Source organism: Belonocnema kinseyi, chromosome 8 (assembly GCF_010883055.1).
Source record: "Belonocnema kinseyi isolate 2016_QV_RU_SX_M_011 chromosome 8, B_treatae_v1, whole genome shotgun sequence".
NCBI classification, from domain to species: Eukaryota; Metazoa; Arthropoda; class Insecta; order Hymenoptera; family Cynipidae; genus Belonocnema; species Belonocnema kinseyi.
In genome coordinates this window covers 124,821,244-124,840,652 of record NC_046664.1, presented here as the reverse complement: position 1 = coordinate 124,840,652, position 19,409 = coordinate 124,821,244, and the positions used below count along the sequence as shown (strand labels likewise).

Genomic DNA, 19,409 nt, shown 5'->3' with positions numbered 1-19,409 from the left:
TAAACAAGGTCTCAAAAGGGTCCCCCGGGCACTCCTGTAGCTCAAAATTCCGTATTCGGGTAGATTCTCTATGGACCTACAGGCAATATCTCGCCGTTGGATTTATCTACAGTGAGTATGTTCCATTGTTCCAAGAATGAAGAACTTTTTTTTGACCGTCAAAAATTTTGTGAGGATTTAGAAGCCGTGCCTCCTAAACTTTTCCGGACACCTGAGGAAGAAGAGTTTAAAAAACTTTTCCAAAATACTCACTCTAGCACTAAAGATGGAAGATACGTCGTGCATCTGCACATCAAGAGTGATGTCACATCGTTAGGAGATTCCTATTCTGCAGCTCTTTGCATGTTACTTGATATGGAACAGCGGTTTAAACGAGATGTTCTTCTCCAAGAAGCGTATGCCAAACTCATAGTAGAATGCATGGAGTTTGGCGTGAGTCAAGTTCCACCACGAAACTACGAGTAGTTTTGAATGGTTCTCGACGATCAAGTCGAGGCATTTCATTGAACGAGTGTCTTTAAGCAGGGCCAAAATTACCATTAAATATTTCAGATATGTTGCTGCAGTGGCGTCTTCACTTTATTGTCTTTTCTGCAGATGTCGAAAAAATGTATCGACAGATCATCGTTCACCAAGACGATCAGGATTTTCAACTTATTCTGTGACGAGAAACTGAAAATGAGCAAGTGCAAGTATTTCGACTCAGTACTCTCACATATGGTCTGACTTGTGCCCCATTTCTAGCTCTTCGCACCGTTCAGCAGCTTGGTCTTGATGAAGGGGATCGATTTCCCTTGGCTGCTGAAGTGTTAAAAATGGCATCTATGTCGATGATGTCTTATCAGGAGCGGATAATTTGGAAGATGCTATTGAATTACACAACCAACTACGTGGTCCCTTCACGGCGGGCAGCTTGCCGCTCAAAAAGTGGAATTTAAACAGTCATGAGCTAATGCAGCGCATTCCGGAGGATCTGCACGCGTTATGTCCAAATATATCATAGCAGTCAGAAATATCGGTTTCGATGCTTGAATTTACTTGGAACCCCAGTGTTGATTGTTTTATTCTCTAGGTTGATCTTAGACCTATTAAAGATGTCATCACAAAGCGCTTTGTCGTCAGCCAGTCAGCCCAGTTTTTTGATCCTCTAGGATGGTTGGCACCTGTTATCATCGTCGCAAAGATCTTATCCAGGAACTCTGGAAGCTTAATTCATCCTGGGATGATCCTTTGCCTGAAGGAGCTCGTCATCGCTAGATAAAATATTATGAAGATCTTCCTCTTCTTTCCGCAGTCAGGATACCTCGGTGGATAGGATTTTGTTCGTCGATGTACTCTTTCGAGCTTCATGGCTTTTCTGACGCTTCTGAAAAAGAATACGGTGCTGTCGTTTATTTAAAGTCAATTTCTCCTAACGGAAATTGTTTTATTGTACCCATTTCTTAAAAGACAAGAGTCGCTCCTGTTCAAACTGTTCCGATTCCTCGTTTTGAGTTGTGTGCCTTAGTTTTGTTAGCTCGTCTCGTCGCTCACCTTTAAACTCAACTGCATGTTGATGCTGCTCGACATTTGTGGTCTGATTCTATGAACACACTTCATTGGATTTCAGCTGTTCCTACAAGACGCATAACGTACGTCGCGAATCGGGTCTCGGAAATCCAAACGATCATTTTTTCAGCAATTCAGCATCATGTTCTGGGTGCAGATAATCCAGCTGCCTGTGCTTCTCGTGGGTTGTCAGCTTGCGAAATTTCACAACTTTCACAGCTCTTTTACTCTGGATTCAGCAAGAACAAAATTGCTATTTTCTTAATGAAATCACCACTCTAAAAAATAAAATGCAGACATCTAGAGCAGCACTCTAATAAAGTTGGAACATTACGACAATCTTATTGGATTCTTCGAGGTCGCAGTTTGGTACGATCATTATTCATCGTTGCATTCCATGTGTCAGAAACAGAGGTAATACTCAGCAACAGCTGATGGGTGACCTCTCTTCCATCCGCATTACTCCACCTGAAGGAGCATTCACGAACACTGGGGTAGACTATGCTGGCCCCATCAATGTTCGCACCTCCAAAGGACGAGGTCACCATTCTCACAAAGCCTGAGTTTGTATTTTTGTCTGTTGTGCCTCCCGCTCAGTTCACCTCGACTTGCCTTCCGGTTACACTGCAGAAGCTTTCATATCTGTTTATATTCGCTTCACTTCTCGCCGTGGTCTTTGTCGAACGCTGTCTAGTGACGAAGGTACGAATTTTGTGCGAACAGATCGTCAACTACAGGAACTATTTCTGAGGCATCAGCAGAGTTTGCTTCGGTCGCTACATACCTTGCTTCGCATGGCACCCAGTGGAGATTCAATCCTCCTGCAGCACCTCTTTTCGGAGGTTTATGGGAAGCTGCAGTTAAGTCGACAAAATTCCATCTTTGTCGAGTCATTGGAGAATCTACATTGACGTTTAAGGAAATGACGACTTTATTAACACAAATTGATGCTTGCCCTAATTCTCAGTCTCTCAGAGCTCCGTCAGATGATCCAACAGACATTTCTGCCCTCACACCAAGACATTTTCTCATTGGAGATACACTGAATGCAGTTCCAGAACCATCACTTGCAGACCTTCTTCCAAATCGATTGACTCGCTGGCAGTTGATCCAGCAAATGCGTGATCATTTTTGGAAGCGCTGGTCAGCTGAGTATTTGGAGAAACTTTAACCTCGATCTAAGTGGACTAATTCATCGCCATCCATGCAGATTGGAAATTTAGTTCTCATTCGACATGAGAAGCTTCCATCTACTCAATGACCTATAGGGCGGATTCTACAGCTTCATCCTGGCAAGGATGGCCTAGTTCGGGTAGTCACTCTCAAGACAAAGACTAGCACACTCGATCAGCCAATCGTTAAATTGTGCCTTCTTCCAGGTTTATCTTAAATTCAGTGATTCTGAGCCTATTTCGTCGGGGACGTAAGCGAGCGGAATGTTGTGAATTGAATATTAATTCACTGCTTTTATAAATTCTTTAATTTGTGTTCTCATTTTATTGTATTTGCTTCCTTCGTTTCATTTATATTTCTTGGAATTGTCCTTATATTTGATTCCCGTATTAAGTAATGTCTAACTTTATGCCTAAGCCGGTCTTATCGTTTTCGTGCTCTCTTTCTGTTACATATAGTCTCGTTGCGCGATTTCCCAATTTACTTTTCTCGCCTCGTCAGCCCGCTTTCGCCAAGAAACAAGTTCTGTTGATTTTATACAATTTTAAATACAAAGTTTTAATCTTGTTATAATAAAGACCGCGCTTTTACGGCGTTATTTTATTAATTAAAGGGCTGTGGTTCTAATTGACTTAACCTAACGTGCATGTCTCCCTACCAGAATTTATTAGTCGTGACAATGTTCAGTCGTCTTTTAGTGTTCAAAACACACTGAAATAAATCAAAGACTGGGTGTGGATAGAAGTGTATCAGGAGCATATCTAGAAGCGAAGTTTTATGCCCGAATTATAATACCAATTTTTTCCAAAATTATTCTATTTTCGAAATTGCTATCTCTGGATCTGATTTCCAAACTGACATTTGATCAGCCCCTAAAATTAATTTTAAGCTATTTTAGTGGGGTAGGCATATCAAAAAGATACCTCGAGGCTTTTTTTCTTGCCCGAATTTTAATTAATAAAGTCTTTAGTGATTTTTTTAAGTTTAGAAAATGTTTTCTCTGGACCTCATTTCAAAATTTTGATTGAACAACCCTTGAAATATAATAAAGACTCGCTGAGGAAATAAGTGTATCAGGAATAAATCTAGAAGCGAAATTTTATGCCAGAATTTGTATTCCAATTTTCTTAGAAGTTATTCTGTTTTCGAAATTACTATCTCTGAATCTGATTTCCGAACTGGCAATAGATCAGCCCCTATAATTAATTCTTAATCATTTTGATGGTATAGGCGTATCAAAAAGTTGTCTCGAAACAATATAACTTGCACGAATTTTAATTAATAAAGTTTTTAGGGTTTTTTTATTTTAGAAAATGCTTTCTCTGGACCTCATCTCAAAATTTGGTTTGATCAAACAGTGAAATAAATCAAAGACTCTCTGAGGATAGGAGTATATCAGGAATAAATCTAGAAGCGAAATTTTATGTCAGAATTTGTATACCAATTTTTTAAAAATTATTCTATTTTCGAAATTACCCTGTCCATATCTGATTTCTAATCTGGCATTTGATCGGCCCCTAAAATTAATTCTAAGTCATTTTAATCTAATAGGTGTATCAAAAAGATAGCTCGAGGCAACTTAACTTAAACTGGAATGAGACCTCAAGTACAGTAAAATTTAATTTCTTATTGCTTTGAATTACGCTTAAAGATTTTTATTTTCTGATATGATACCAATAATATATGTATTTAATTTTTAGACCTGATGAAGTAGATAATTATAGAATAATTTCTAAACAAAATTGGAATAAGAATTCCGGCCTAAAATTTCGCTTCTAGATTTATTTCTGATACAATCCTATCCTTAGCGAGTCTCTATTTTATTTCAGATGTTGATCAAACCAGATTTTATGATGAGGTCCAGAGAAAACATTTCTTAAAATAAAAATCCCAAAAGACTTCGTTAATTAAAATTCGGGCCGATCTGTCATTATTTCGAGGTAATGTTCCGATTCACCTTTTTGCTCTAATGGCTGTTAGTAAATGTAGGTAATATCAATTTAAAGTTTTCGTATTTAATATTTTATTCACTTTATTTAAAACATATCCTGTCTATTCATAACATACCTGTTCACCGAGAGCGAATACCTAAGCTGTTTATGAGCAGCGCTCCGGCATGTGTAGCAACTATTCGTAAGAAACAGAAAATAATTGAGAGAAATTGAATCGTGTAACGAGTTTGTTCTCAATTTTATAAATGCGTGAAACTGGACAACGAATTCAATTAAGCCAACCCAGTGTCAAAAACTCGTGCTTGTGAAAAGGTGAATAAATTAATGATTGAATTATAAGGTAATCATTGCACAGCCTTCTTTATACATATAAAACACACTTACACTATGTACACTACACTGACAATACGTAAGTCATAAATACACACTACTATTCACATTAAAGTGCAGTATAAATAGTTTAAATTGAGTTGACTTGCACACAATTAAAGTTGGACCTCGATTCAACCAAGCATTTTGAAACAATTCAGCAAGGCACAGCGCGCGCTGGTGCCGCGCTGCGAGTTGCCGACTGAGCATACGCGCAACAAAATCGAAATTTTTTTTATTTTGTTTTCGACCCCTTTTTTAACTAATTTATTATTCCTTATCAAATACGCAAAGTATGAAAAATACCAAGTTTACAAATTTTTACAACTACATAATAGTACATTGTGATACATGTGCGGAAGAGCGGATTTTTGATGAAGTTTGTGAAGTTGGTAGTATAAGATGGAAGCAAGTACCACACGGCTTTTTTGCACGAGTGTCGCATACTCATTTTTATAAGAAGTGCACAAAAAGTCCAATTGGAGTCATTTACGCACGGATAGGGGGGGGGGAGTCCAGATACGAAGCACCAGTGGATTCCAAGGGCGAAGCCGTAGTGGGTGGTTGGGGGGGGGGGCTAATCTGCCCGGAAAGAACATAAAACTTCCGATGTTTCGCATATCTGTAGGCAAAAAAATCAATTTGAATCTCTATTATGATCTGACATACGTATCGATGAGTCCTAAGAGAAAATACGCAATTCACGGAGACAGAATCTACGTATCTCGCGCACTCAATATTAAGTATATAGACATTTCCATATGCTTAGTACAGTGTGTGCGAAGTACGTAGTTTATATCTGTCGCCGTGACTTGCTTATTTTCTCTTAAGACCCGTCGATATAAGCAAAGAAAGAAATAATTTAAATCTGTTACTGACCCAAAAAATATTTTCGAAATGTATTACAAATAAATTGAAGAATAATAATGGTAAGAATAATAGTTACAAATATTTAATTATGAAAAGAACAAGCTTTTTTTAAAACAGAAAAAAGTTATTTGCTCCTCATAACATAAATAAATATATTTATTTCACTCATTTTTTTTTTCATTTTCCTTTAGGAACTGTACGTTTCTTACTTCTGAGTTCAAATTACACGGCCGTTTATGACTTGAGTATTAAAAAAATATAAGAAAAATGTAGCTAGTGTGTCACATGGAAACTATAGTTGAAATCCGCATGCTCTGTACTTTTATCATAACTTACTAAAAGTGTCACTTTTGACATACTTTGTAGTACGAAAAGCGGGACTTTTTGTTAATATGTTAGAAAAAGAAATATTCGTCGCTGCTAGTAAAATGTTTAAATAATTTGATTAACAATTACTTTAAACTTTCGATATTCATCAACTTCATATCAGCTTCATCCCGTGAAAGATAATAAATTTTCACTACTTACAAGAGGCGAAATTGTTTAAACAAATAATAATTATCTGAGTAATTCAAAGTTATTGAAAAACTACTTGAAAACCCTTTATTTAGAGATTAAAAATTATGCATGTTGAGAAAGTTCCAAAAAATACTGTCTTTAGCATGAGTTCATTAGCATGGATTCATGGGTCCAAATTAAAATTTGTTGGGTGCTAATTATTCCTTGATCATTCTTTAAGGAATGAGTACACTTTAATTCAAAAAATTTATGGAATTGCCATACATGTCAATTAATTAAGAAATTTTTTAACAGATCGGTTAAATATTGTAGGCTCCAGGTCGACTGAACTCAAAACGATACATTTTTCATGTTCTATGAATCTGCTGGGTCCATTTACTAAAAAATGAGCAATGTATATGCACTGAAACTATTCCTACCCAAAGCTTTCAATTGCTACTGAAAATATTAACCGCTCTAATAACACGGAACATTCTGGGAACGTTCCTGGAATGATCCGCGGGAACCTTTGAAATGTTCCAGTGGAACATTCCAGGAACGTTCCCTGAACGTGTAAAATGTCCGCCACTTGGGAACGTTCCAGGAACGTTCCACTAGAACGTTCAAAGAACAAATGATCGTTATTGTTACTATGATCAGTGAATATCCGATAAACCGTAGGTGATAGGTCAAAATTAATGTCAGCTTATGATATAGATACCATATTACGATGTAGTATGTGCGGTACTGAAAACTCAAAAAGGACATTCATTTTTACCTATCTCTTACGTTTACGAGATAATTGTTGTTAAAAATAAAAATAATGGAAGGTTTCCCTCAGACCCCAGTGGAAACGTTCCTGGAACGTTCCATAGGGAGGTTCCCAAGCGCGGACATTTTACACCCTCAGGGTGTACTTCGATTTCAACTCATGTCAGAAGATAGGAAAATCAATATATTATTTTTATATTTCGGAAAAGTAATCTTTATGATTTTACCTTTCATTTGAGTCATTAAACATTGAAAAATCTTGACGGCTTGATGAAATAATAATTTTTTTGTATGAACATGCCTAAAAATAGGAATATTATTTTTGTCTTTCTCGCATAATTTTTCAATACCCACAAGACAAAATTACTAAAACTAAGGCTCATTAAACGACGGTTATGCATGGCACCTTTAGCCAAGAATGCATTTAAAATTTTGATTCACAAAAGAGTACTATATTTGTTTGAGCGGCATTTAAAAATTGTGCAACAATTAATGAAGCCTTTTTGCCTATTTTGCAATCTCCATACTTATCGGACTCTGCTATTTTTTATTTTCCTTATTTGTACAGTTAGCTCAATGATAAACCTTACCCACATGAAGAGGACGGTCTAGGGCATAAACAGTTTAATTTTGAGTTCTAAGAGTTGGATTTTGGCGTGATAAAAAAAAACTCATTTCATATTTTATTCTAATGTATTTTTAATTCAGTTGCTAATGAAGGACTACGTAGTCAATTTTAACCCCCCTTAACGCGGAATTTAATGAGCTTCTAAACCGTTAAAAAAAATGGTTTCATCTATAATCTGGACTGCGATATCACCTTTGAAAGTTAAGGGTAATTTTGAATAGATCATTCGATGATTAGTCTGATACTATATATCTCTAGCGTAAGCTAATCAATTTTCCGCCGTTGCTCTCCTTATAGAAAGATATTGTCATTTACAATACCATTTTTTATAAATTCATCAAGTTTCTATAGTTTATGACATGAAGGACAGATACTTTACTGGTTTTTGTGTAGTAGCGATTTTCTCTTGTCTCAAAACCCTGTTACTGTACTTTTGAACTTAGCAAAATTCCATAGATGTTTTTTAATGTTTCAAGAAAAACACGCGACATAGATTTTGGGGCATTTCACTGTTTTTCTATGACTATTGAAGTTTTTCTTCCTTGCTCGTTCCTGTATACAGTTGGTGCATAGGAAAGTGATTTATGGCCTAGTCTAAAGACTCTTTTTGCAAAAGAAGTTTCGTCTCCTTTTTCTTAATTATTTTATCCGCGTATTAGTCAAAATTGTTTTAAGTTATCTCTTTTATAACATTGACTATATTTTTAAGAGTGAAATATTTGTTGGAAATTTAATTTTGTCCACTGAGGAAGTAATATTTAGATATTTGTTTTACATTTTACTGACATTATAATAATACAAAAAGCCCTGTAGTTTATCTTGTTACTAAGAGCCGTATAAAAAAAAGGTATGAGACCTTAATGCTAACAATACTTTTTCAAGACGTGTGATGGGTTTTACGGACCTGAGGTATGTATATGTGTATTTTACAGGAATTGATTACATAGTATGTTAAGAGTTATGTTAGAGAAACAGTGAGTTGAAAGATCTCTAAAAAATTTACCATAGTTAAGTCGGTTTTTGAAAAAAATAATCCATATTCTGACAAAGGCTTCGCATTGCAATTTATTTAATACTTTTGCTCATAATGCGGCTTCGGTTTGTATATTAATCACCATCATGTTTTATACAGGTCGTGTTACCAGATCTTGCATCCATTCGAATAGCAGCCTACGAAGAATCGGGAAAGATGATTGGTCACAGAGTGCTTCCTGTGGTTGGTCTCTGTCCCGGTTACCGTCACGTCGCTCTTAGAAATGAATGTGGACAGCCTCTTCCATTAGCAAATTTATTCTTGCATGTCATTGTAAAGGATTATGTACCTGATGGTCTCAGCGACTTCGCCGAAGCGTTGGCCAATCCTATCAAATACCAAAGTGAACTAGAAAAGCGCGAGAAGCAACTAGCGGTCTTGACGGATGATATGGAGGAACCCTGTGAAGGCGAAGAGGAGGTCAGTTTTACTTAGCTTACGAAAAGGTTTTAAAACCTTTATTGAACTTTATTTAATCGCCAAAAATTAGTAGAATTTTAGATCTTACCGTTCGCATGAAGATGTTTGCTCTCCCAGCTAAGAACATTAAAAAGTCGTATTTTCTAGAAGGATCACAGTCCCCCTTTTTACACGGGTCACAAACTCAGCGTTGACGCTTTTTTGGTAGTTTTTGTGTGTGTAGAATCTGACGTCAGGGCAACTTGAACGCCGGGGGCCCAATGGTCATCAGTCAGGGCAGTTTACATTCACTCCTTTCTAACACTTTTCACAGGATCATGACTTTTCAGCAAAGTTGACTACAATCTTTGAGTGAACGAATTGTTTAATGAATTGTCCGGACGCCATACCCACTTCCGTCGGATTCGCGTTTGATATGCAGTGTTGTTAATGATTCTTGTTCAGACTGATCTCCTGATTCCGAATCTGCGTAATAACCCTTTGGCATTTACGGCGTTCTCGAGATATAAGTGATGAATTAAATTTTCATTATAAATTAAATATTGAATTACCGTTTAATCTTTAAAACAAATTTTCTTCTGCATTTTGTAGAGAAAAAGAAGAGGAATAAAAGTTGTTCTGACAATTATTTGGCGAGATCATTAGTTTTTGAAAAAAAGCGTTAATTCGTAAAATAATGGAAAAAATTAGTATCCTTTCTGTGCTAAGTAATATTGTTTTAGTTGAAAAAAGTTTGGTTATAATCGAAAATATGAGTTGAAACAAACAATTTTCATAATGGACGCTATCTCTCTAAAATGAATTATTTTAAAGATAGAAGTGTTTTGATTTCCGAACGAAAAATGCATTTTAATTTATAGTTCTGTTTTTTAAAGTGATTAAAAGTGATTATTAAGCGTCTCGGGTTTTCTACTTACGGAAAACATTTTGGGTAACGCTACTGTATCTGGGACTTTGCTTGCCAATCTCTGACTGACGCCACATAGTTTTTCTGTCCCTCGTACTTCTATATTTTTTTAGTTTTTCATAACCAGTTCTAATTTATTTTTCTTATCATTTCTATTATTATATTTTTCTTAAAACTTTTTTTCTATTCAGTTTCATTTTATAATCTGATATGAAAGTTTATTTTTTTACACGCTTAACTTGTAAAATCCGGCTTTCCGAAGTTTATCAAGGTCTGTTTTTAATTCTTATTAGCAATGAACCGTCGACTATTAAATATAAACACGCTACTCTTATTGATCAGCGAATCTTTGTCTTACGCTGCAGAAGATCTGATTTGATTCCTTCATACATCATTTGTAAATTAAAAAATTCGATCATTTATTTCTTCAACTCTCAAAACTCCTCTAACTTAATTTTAATTAATGATATCCATTTCGCTATAGATCACAATACTTTTAGCTTGAAGCAAATAAAAAATATTGTTCAGAATAGCATTCCTTTTTAAATACTACAAACAAATTTGGCATTTGAAAATGGCATTGAACAATTTTTAAATTCCACCCGTTTCAAATTTAGTGGCTTCACTTGTAAACAGGTAAGTGGCTTAGCTATGGGTTCTACCATCTCACCTACATCTTCCAATTTAGTTGTGGAGAAACTCGAATGCCACTGTTTCAAAAATCTCCCTTTTTTATATTTATTTTTCTTCCGTTATTTAGATACAGCTATCCCTAAAGATAAAATTCATATACTTCTTGATAATTTAAATCCTTTAAATCCTAATATTAAATTCACCATAAAAATTTAAGAAAATTCAAGAATTATTCTTGTAGACACTCTTGTTACAGGCTAATTCTACAGAATTCTTAGAATTTCAAATCCAGAATTTAGAATCAAACACATAAATTTAATCACAGATACCTTAAAATGTAATGATTTACCAACCTTCTTAATCGACGGCTCTTAAAAAAAAGAAACTTTCCGATTATATAATACTAAATTTCCTTATAAATCTAATAAAAATAAAAAAGTCTTATGTTGATTTCAAAGTTTGTCCATATATAAAAGTTTCAACGGAAAAAAATGAACAAACCCTCAAGAAACAACAACTCAAGTTTATTTACAAACCAACTCTTATATTTTCCAAATTTTTCAACAATCTCAAAGATCCACTTCCTAAAAATAAAATTTCCGAAGTTGCTTATAAATACAATTTCGCTGTCTGTTCCTTTTCTTATGTAGGGGAGACGGGTAGACGATAGAAACACGTGGTCGTGAGCATAGATATTCTATTTTCCTTCTTGATAAAGCTGCTCATACTGCTCTTACTAAACATTGTATATACTATATTGATACCATCACTATATTATTTACTTACTATATTGATACCATTCATAACTTTGATTTGGATAATTTTGAAATTCTATCATTGGAGAACCATAGAGCTCGTAGAAAAATAGTTGAAAACTTTTTTGTCGATAAAGTACCAAATACCGTTATTCTTAGGTGTGAAAATCATGAATTTCTAGACGTTTACAAACCTCTTACAAAATGTTAATTTTCATATCATTAAAGTGTTCTATTTTACTTTATCGGCCTATTCATGACTTTTTGTACTCTTGATTCAATTTTCGTTATTTTCTTCAATTCAGTAACTCGTTTTCACGTTTCAAGCAGGATGTGGAGCTTTCGCCCTTATTTATTGGTATTTTTATTCGTTTTCTCTTGATATATATTTATTTCAAACCATGTTTTATCTCTGTTGAATTTTTATTCTGACTTTGTCTTCGATTTTTAAATTGTACCAGATATGTTTGTTTTTTTCTTTTTCCCTCATTAACCTTCAATTTTCTTCGCTGTTTTCAATTTTTATTGCTAATTGATATCGATTTCAAATTGAGGACCTCCTTTTATGAGACAACCCTTCTCTTTCTTTGACTTAAAATTAAAATTTTTATTCATTATTATTTGTTATGTTTTATAGATATTTGCTACATTGTTTTTATGTTTTTTACAGACTTAATCAATATTTTTTGACTGATGAGGGTTGAAAATAGGGATCAAGACATTTTTAAAATAATTATCGCATATTTTATTTTGACCTTCATTTCCATGACATGTTTGGCTACTTAATACAAAAAAAAGGTCGAGACTTAACGTACAACATAATTAGCGATGGCAGAACTTTTGAAGACGATGTCCATTAACGTGTGAAAAATATCGCAAATTAATAGGATAGGTGGGATTGTGGATTATCGAGAGTCGAGAGAGATTGTCTCAAATTTATAAGGGCGGGGGGAACTGCTGGCGCCTGAGCGATGGAAAATCTCGTTAGCGTGTCGCGAAGGCAGATTGTATTGGTGGTTCCTGAGGATGCCAGGGTGGCAAGAACTTCTTGGAAGTTGAAATGTGGCACGAGAGCACTTTCGGAGGTAACGGAGTAGTATATGTATACCTTGTAGGCTAGGTGGTAGAAGAAGAACTGTAAAGGATTGGAGTTTGCAGATAGAACAATACTAACGCGGCGTTGTTTAAATGTTGAAATCGCGTTTTAATATTTAAATTGATTTTTATCAAAAGCAATTGATTTTACAATCTAAAATTATTCAAATTTAAAACCTAACAAATTTATATATTTTCATATTTTAAATTATTATTCGTCCAAAGGATCCTAAGAGTCCTAAGGAATACTAAACACAAATTCCTAGATACTTATGACACAGAATGAATTCACCGTTTAGAAACATCGTTTTTATTAAATATTTTAAACAAATTAGTCTATTGACTGAAAATGGGTTACTATAGGGACCGAATCTTGAAAATAGGGGGCTTTGTGGATCAGATTTCTTATTATCTTTCTTGAAAGCTAAATAAGGAGATACATCTTTTGGTAAAGTACAAATCTCATACATTAATTATCATACTCGTATCTTACGCTAGGCGTGGTAACAGGGGTATTTTGAGTACAAAAGGTCTAAATGTCTCCTTATGAAGCCGCTGTCTAGAAAAAAAACCTAAGTAGACTTAGGTGGTTTTATGTCGCGTTCGATGATTGGAGTCGAACCATGCCGCGTCGCATCGAAATAATCTCACCTCTTCTAGTAAAAATGCCTGATAGCTAATCAATAACAACTGTTTAAAACCATATAGGATGCAAATTGTTTTCTATGTGGTCTTAACTAGTTCTTAAGAGTCTTTTTATTTGAATTTAGTTTCTAATGACTTGTATTAAGCACTTTAACGGCTACTGGGACTAAAATAACTAAATTCTTTTCTAATAGGCTCTATTAGGCACTGATGTGTCTTGTAAACACGACTGGAAATATTACGAAGTACAAGCTGCTTCTCTATGTGGGTTCATGAGGTTTTTAATGGTGAAGTGGAATTCAATTTAACGAACTAAAATTCTAAGATCTGCATTGAAAGTGACCCTAAAGGGAATCTATTCGATTCTGCTTTTTCACGAATGAGACAAGGTCAGAACTGCTGCTCTAGCGGATACAATTAGAAATTGGAATGGCTAATTGAAATTAAAATAATTAGGTTGAAACTCAAGATAAGCTTTCAAAGTAGTTCTGCGAGGCCCCTTTTACTTACTGCTTTCTCATGAATAGCACAAATTTAAAATTGCTGCTCTAAGAAATTCTATTAGAATGTCTAATGGTAAATCGTTATTAAATTGATCAAGTTTAAACTGAAAATAATGGTTTCAAAGTGGCTATATAAGACACCTATTAGGTTCGGATTTCTCGTGAATAGCACAAGTACAAAATTGCTTCTCTGAGAGGTTCTGTTGGGAATTTTAATAAGAACTTGGATTTCAATTAATTTGATCAACACTCAAAATAATGCTTTCAAAGTGGCTCTACGAGGCACGTATTCAGGTCTACTTTTTCACGAATTGTACAAGGTTAAAACTGCTGCTCTAGCAGGTTCTATGAAGAATTTATATGGAAACTTGGAATTAAACTTGTCAGGTTAATAATTAAAATAGCACTTAAAGAGTAGCTCTACGAGGCACCTATTGGGTTCTGCTTTCTCGCGAATGGCGCAAGTACAAAATAGCTTCTTTAATAGATTTTATTGGAAATTTGAATGGCAAATCCGAACTAAATTATTCGGGTTCTTAAAATGCAGCTTAAGCAATTCATTCCTCAAGGTGGTTATATTAGCTATGTATTATGTTGTATTTTATCGAAAGTTGCACAAGTAAAAAATTGCTCCTCTTATAGGCCCTATGGAGATTGTTTGTAAATAATCGGAATTAAATATATTGTATTAAAATACTAAGTTGCTGGATAAAAAATAATATATTTTCGATAAATCGGTATTTTTACAATGTGCATTGTGCAAAATAAAATGAAAATCGAAACAGGTTGTAACTTGTAGCAAATTTGCTTTCATAATCTATACATACCTTATACATAGTTTCAGTTATTGATTATAGAATAGTTTAGGCCAATTCAAAACTGTGCATTTTATCGAGGTTTTTATATAGCAGAAATTTTTGTTCTAAGGTTATTAAAATGTTTTTAATTGCACTGTTGTTTATTTTTCATCCATTTTATATAGTTTTCAAAAGGTTTAAATCTATAAAAAAAGTTATTGAACCCTTTGTGAAATAAGTGAAATTCAGTTATTTGTTTTACATATTTTAACTTGTTGTTCTAAAAAAGTTATTCCACATTTGAAAGTAACATTAGTAAGAAAGTATAATAAAAGAATTTGATACATTGAAAACTGTGCATTTTATGGAAGTTTTTGTCCAACATAAAATTATTCTTTTGTCATTGAGGTTAGTAAAAGCTTGTTTAGATTTAAATTTTCTTTCCGGAATTTAATGTCACTTAAGTTAACACACCTATCTACTAATCCTTTGATTAACCCTATTTTTTGGGAAAATAAATGATGTGAATTATAGTATAAATAACGTCCTGACCATGAAAGTTTCTCCTATCAATTTGTGATTAAGTTTCCACCTGGAGTTTTTATACTTGATAAATCAAGATATTGTGTTGTATTACTTTTTTCTTTTTCTATGGTAAATTTTATTGAGTCTTCTAAGCTCTGAAAAGTATTTAAAAATTCATCCAATTTATCTGACGGAATTATAGTTAGGATGTCATGCACATATCTTTGATAAATTCTAGGAATGAAAATCAACCTATTAAAGGCTCTTTTTTCCAAATCTTTCATACCTAAATTTGCTACCATTAAAGATAATGGAGAATCCATTCGACAACAGCTCTTCCCCTCTTGAAGGAAATATCCTTTAAAAAAACAGACCATTGAGGCTCGAACGAGTGCCAACTTATCTTATTTCTTTTAATCTTTCCTTTATTGTTTCTGAAATGTTTTATATTTGTATTTTTTTAAAACAGACTCTCATGGGCTTTACATTGGGGGAAAGAGTAAGTCACTCTTGTTAATTATTTTGGGGTTTTTGTTTTATTTTCTTTTTATGAAATTTACCGAGTTTTGAGTACGAGAGGGGGATGGAGGAGAGGGTTGTTCTTCCCTAGAGCATCATTATTCATGAAGGACCAGCATTGCGAACAACGAGGAAGCAAGTCGGGTTGAAGTCGCACAGGTGCAGGCGCAATCGTAGGTTGTTCACCGAGGGTTGAATGTGGATGAGATTCCTGCATTTCAAATTCTGTACCTGGGGTGATTCAAATCTCACCTTTGAGGGTTCGTCGCAGCACAACTATCACTATCTCTTGGGCAGTAGGGTCCTGAAATCACCCTCCATGCGCTATCCCTGGCGGATCGAAGGAACCGAGTGGAGCCTCTACAAAGTACCCGTAAAGACGACCCCCATGGGTCCCCATTCGGTTCCTTTTTAAAAAACTCGAAAAAACAGCAAAATTAACTTTTAAATTGATAAAATTCGGATTCTACGTTAAAATTCCCCATAGCAGCTCACTGAATAATAGCAATAGTTTATTTAACAACGGTAAAAAGTTAAAAAAAAAATAAGACGTATAACGCCTGTTGACGGCTACTTACAGGCGATGCGTTTGCAGTGTAGCAGTCAACAGGCGTTATACGTCTTATGTTTTTTAAAACTTTTTACCGTTGTAAAAAAAACTATTGCGATTATTCTGTGGCCTTCTATAGGGAATTATAACGTAGAATCCGAATTTCAACAATTTAAAAGTTGATTTTGCTGATTTTTCGAGTTTTTTTAAAAAGGAACCGAATGGGGACCCAATGGGGTCTTTACAGGTACTTTGTAGATGTTCCATTCCTTGGTTTGATTGGTTTAGTGTCTAAGACCTGCATTTGGAATTGCGGAAGCTGGGAGTTAGCTTTACAACTTGTGGTAAAGGTGGGCGGCTTTGATAGCATTTTTTCCTGTGAGTAATCTCAGTGTTTAAATTTATCTGAATTTTGTTTGTACTCCAAATGCCGTCAATGGACGCGGAGATAATCTGTAACGTTTTGTTCGCTCTAGGGCGAAATTTATTCTAGTGTAAATTGGATTTTCCTTGCTATTTTAAGTTTGATGAAATGTTTGATTTGATTAGACTTTTAAATGATTAATGAGTAAATAATGATCGATTGAATCGATTTTCGATTAATTTTTTGGATATTATCGATTTAATCAATTAATTGATTTTTGAATTGGATTAATTTTTTTTTGGTGTGGATTGGTCATTAAATTTTCATTTTCCCTTTCTCTAATTTTTTTTTATCATGGCTGGCCAGGACAATAGTTGGTTGTTAAACCTGGGTAAGGGAAGAATTCGTGCTATTTTAAATGCGCGTTTCGTAAATAATACCGGAACTCACGAAGTTGTACTGGATAGGGCAATTAGGTATTTTAAAAGATTTGTGGGGGAGGCACTTTGGACGGCAATCGATAAGCATACGTCACACCAGGTCCCATTCGAATCGCATAGGCGTCGAATAGAACTCGATGCTTCCCTATTAGAGGACAATAAAATCATGTCAGGCACAAATAGCACTCCTTCCAAGGTTCGTAGAAACGATCCACTAATCGAATATAATTATTCACCCGTCACCGTAAAGAGAGGGGGGTCGACATTTTATAGGTAGAGAGGGTGTACCCGTTCGATTAGATTCACGAAGAATGAGTAGGCCGCACTCCCCGGAAGGGGAAATGTCCGTGCATTTTGCAAACCAAAACCCCCAAAATATATTAGTTCCTACTTCTTCAAGGGCTACTTTTGAAGGTAATTCTAACCATATAGCTAGCTCACCAAATTTAGGAATGGTGGGCAGTAGTGGGGATAGAACGGTAAGGCAACCTCCCCTATCAGCAACGGCTTATGTGGATATGGGTAGGCTTATATACTATGAGGGCCCAGATTGCTTATATTTGGAAGGTGGTTTAAATTCTCAAAACCCCCCTCCAATACCAATTTCTAACAGGGCACAATTTTTGTCGCAACCGGATTGGAATAATAGAACAGGTGTGACTAATTTTCCAAACTATATAGTAAATGAGGCGAGACAGAGGCCAATTTATCAGGACATATTAGGTCCACCGAATGAAATTTTTACAAATAATTTAACATCGGGACAAGCGGAGCACAGGAGTGGTTACGGTATGCGGAATGCAACATATGCAGGACTAAACAATCTCTATTCTTAATATCGGGAAAATATAAGAGATTTTGGTCTTCAAACAAATGAATCGACCGGGTATGATACCCATCAAGGTGACGTTCCTAGGGAAGTCCCACAAAGCAGTTTCTAGGGCCAACCCCACTACCATCCCTCTTATCTTGGCCAAATAGGTGGCCCATATACTGAGCAGCCTGCTACTTACCGATTAGCCAGTAGTCCTTATAGAAGGTGTAATAAAAGTCTCATAAATCGCAAAGCAGTGGAATATTAAGTTCACAGGGCGTGGTGATACTAGTGTGATCACATTTTTGGATAGAGTAGAGGATGGGCGGGCAGTAGATTATTTGAGTGAAGAAGAGGTTCTCACAGTGATGCCTTTTCTTTTAGATGGTATAGCCTTGGTATGGTTTAGGCATAATCGTTACCTATGGAGGAATTGGCAAGATTTTAAATTCGATTTTTGCAATAGGTTTGGGGATATTAATTGTCAAAAGAGACTAGAGGAACAGATAATTGCTCGTAGAAAGGATCCAGAAGAATCCAGTGTGGATTACTTAATATATATGATGGGCCTGTATAGACTTTACCTACGTCCAATCCCACTAGAAGAACAGTTGGATAGGGCTCACAGTAATATGCGCCGCCAAATAAGATATGCGATTAGGCGCAGAGTTTTTACGTCTTATAATGAGTTAGCAGCCCTTGCCCAACATTACGAACGATCAGACGAAAGGGAGGCACGATAGCGGCGATAGGTACAAGCGAACCTGAAAGGGATTCCGGTATGGAAAATTTGCGGAATCAAATCAAATTGTTAGAGGCCGGTTTCAAAAATGAGATGGAAAATAAAGATAACGCGGATTCAAAACTTGACTGCAATGGTTGTTAATTTATCAAAACAACTTAAAGAGATAAAAACATCAAGTCAGGGTAATTCGAATTCGAGTTATTGTTTTGAGTGCGGGGCAGAAGGAATATTTAAGAGCGATTGTCCCAAATGCCAAGCGAAGGGAAACGAACATGGGAGGAAAGATTAGGGCCTCTAATTCCTTCTGTAACAAATAACGGAGCCCAATCATCGGAGGGTAATAAGAGTCGCACTGAAGAGCCGACTATTACTATTTTGGATCCGTCAATTTCCAGAAAGGTGAATAATATGTTTTTCCTAAAGGGGCAATATATTCAAAAAATAGAATTCCCCCGTTTAGATAAAATATGTGGGAGTAGTTCTAAAGACGAAGAGCTGGCAGAGATCATCCGAGTAGCGGATCCAGTTAAAATCCATCCTAGGTGCAGAAATTCTGATGATTTGGCTGTATTTCAGGGGGAGGGGGTGCCGTTGCTAGTAGTAGCACGTCAGATTTTCTTGGATTGAAGGATATAGCACTGCGCGAAGAAGTATTACAGAAAAGTCGTAGCATGAGCTCTGGCGACTCTTGTGTAGTTCAGGATGGACTAAGAGGGATTCAGACGGATAACAAGGGAACCGACCAAGGTATGGAAATTGCAGCTGAAATACCTTTATGTGGGAAGATGGAGACCGAAGAAAAGGCCATGAGGCTGTTGGCGAAAATTAGGATCGGTAAAATTAGGATTAGTACCG

General features: G+C 35.5%; 1 protein-coding gene across 3 annotated transcripts in view; it reads left to right on the top strand.

Annotated features, from left to right (window-relative positions):
* The window catches only part of LOC117178994 (1-phosphatidylinositol 4,5-bisphosphate phosphodiesterase classes I and II), a 661,888-nt gene that overhangs the window by 560,727 nt on the left and 81,752 nt on the right, over positions 1-19,409 (top strand). For all 3 annotated transcript variants that reach the window (XM_033370599.1, XM_033370598.1, XM_033370597.1), the window contains one exon: positions 8,942-9,262. In XM_033370599.1, coding sequence (XP_033226490.1) covers positions 8,942-9,262 — 321 coding nt within the window. The remainder of the gene's footprint in view (positions 1-8,941; positions 9,263-19,409) is intronic.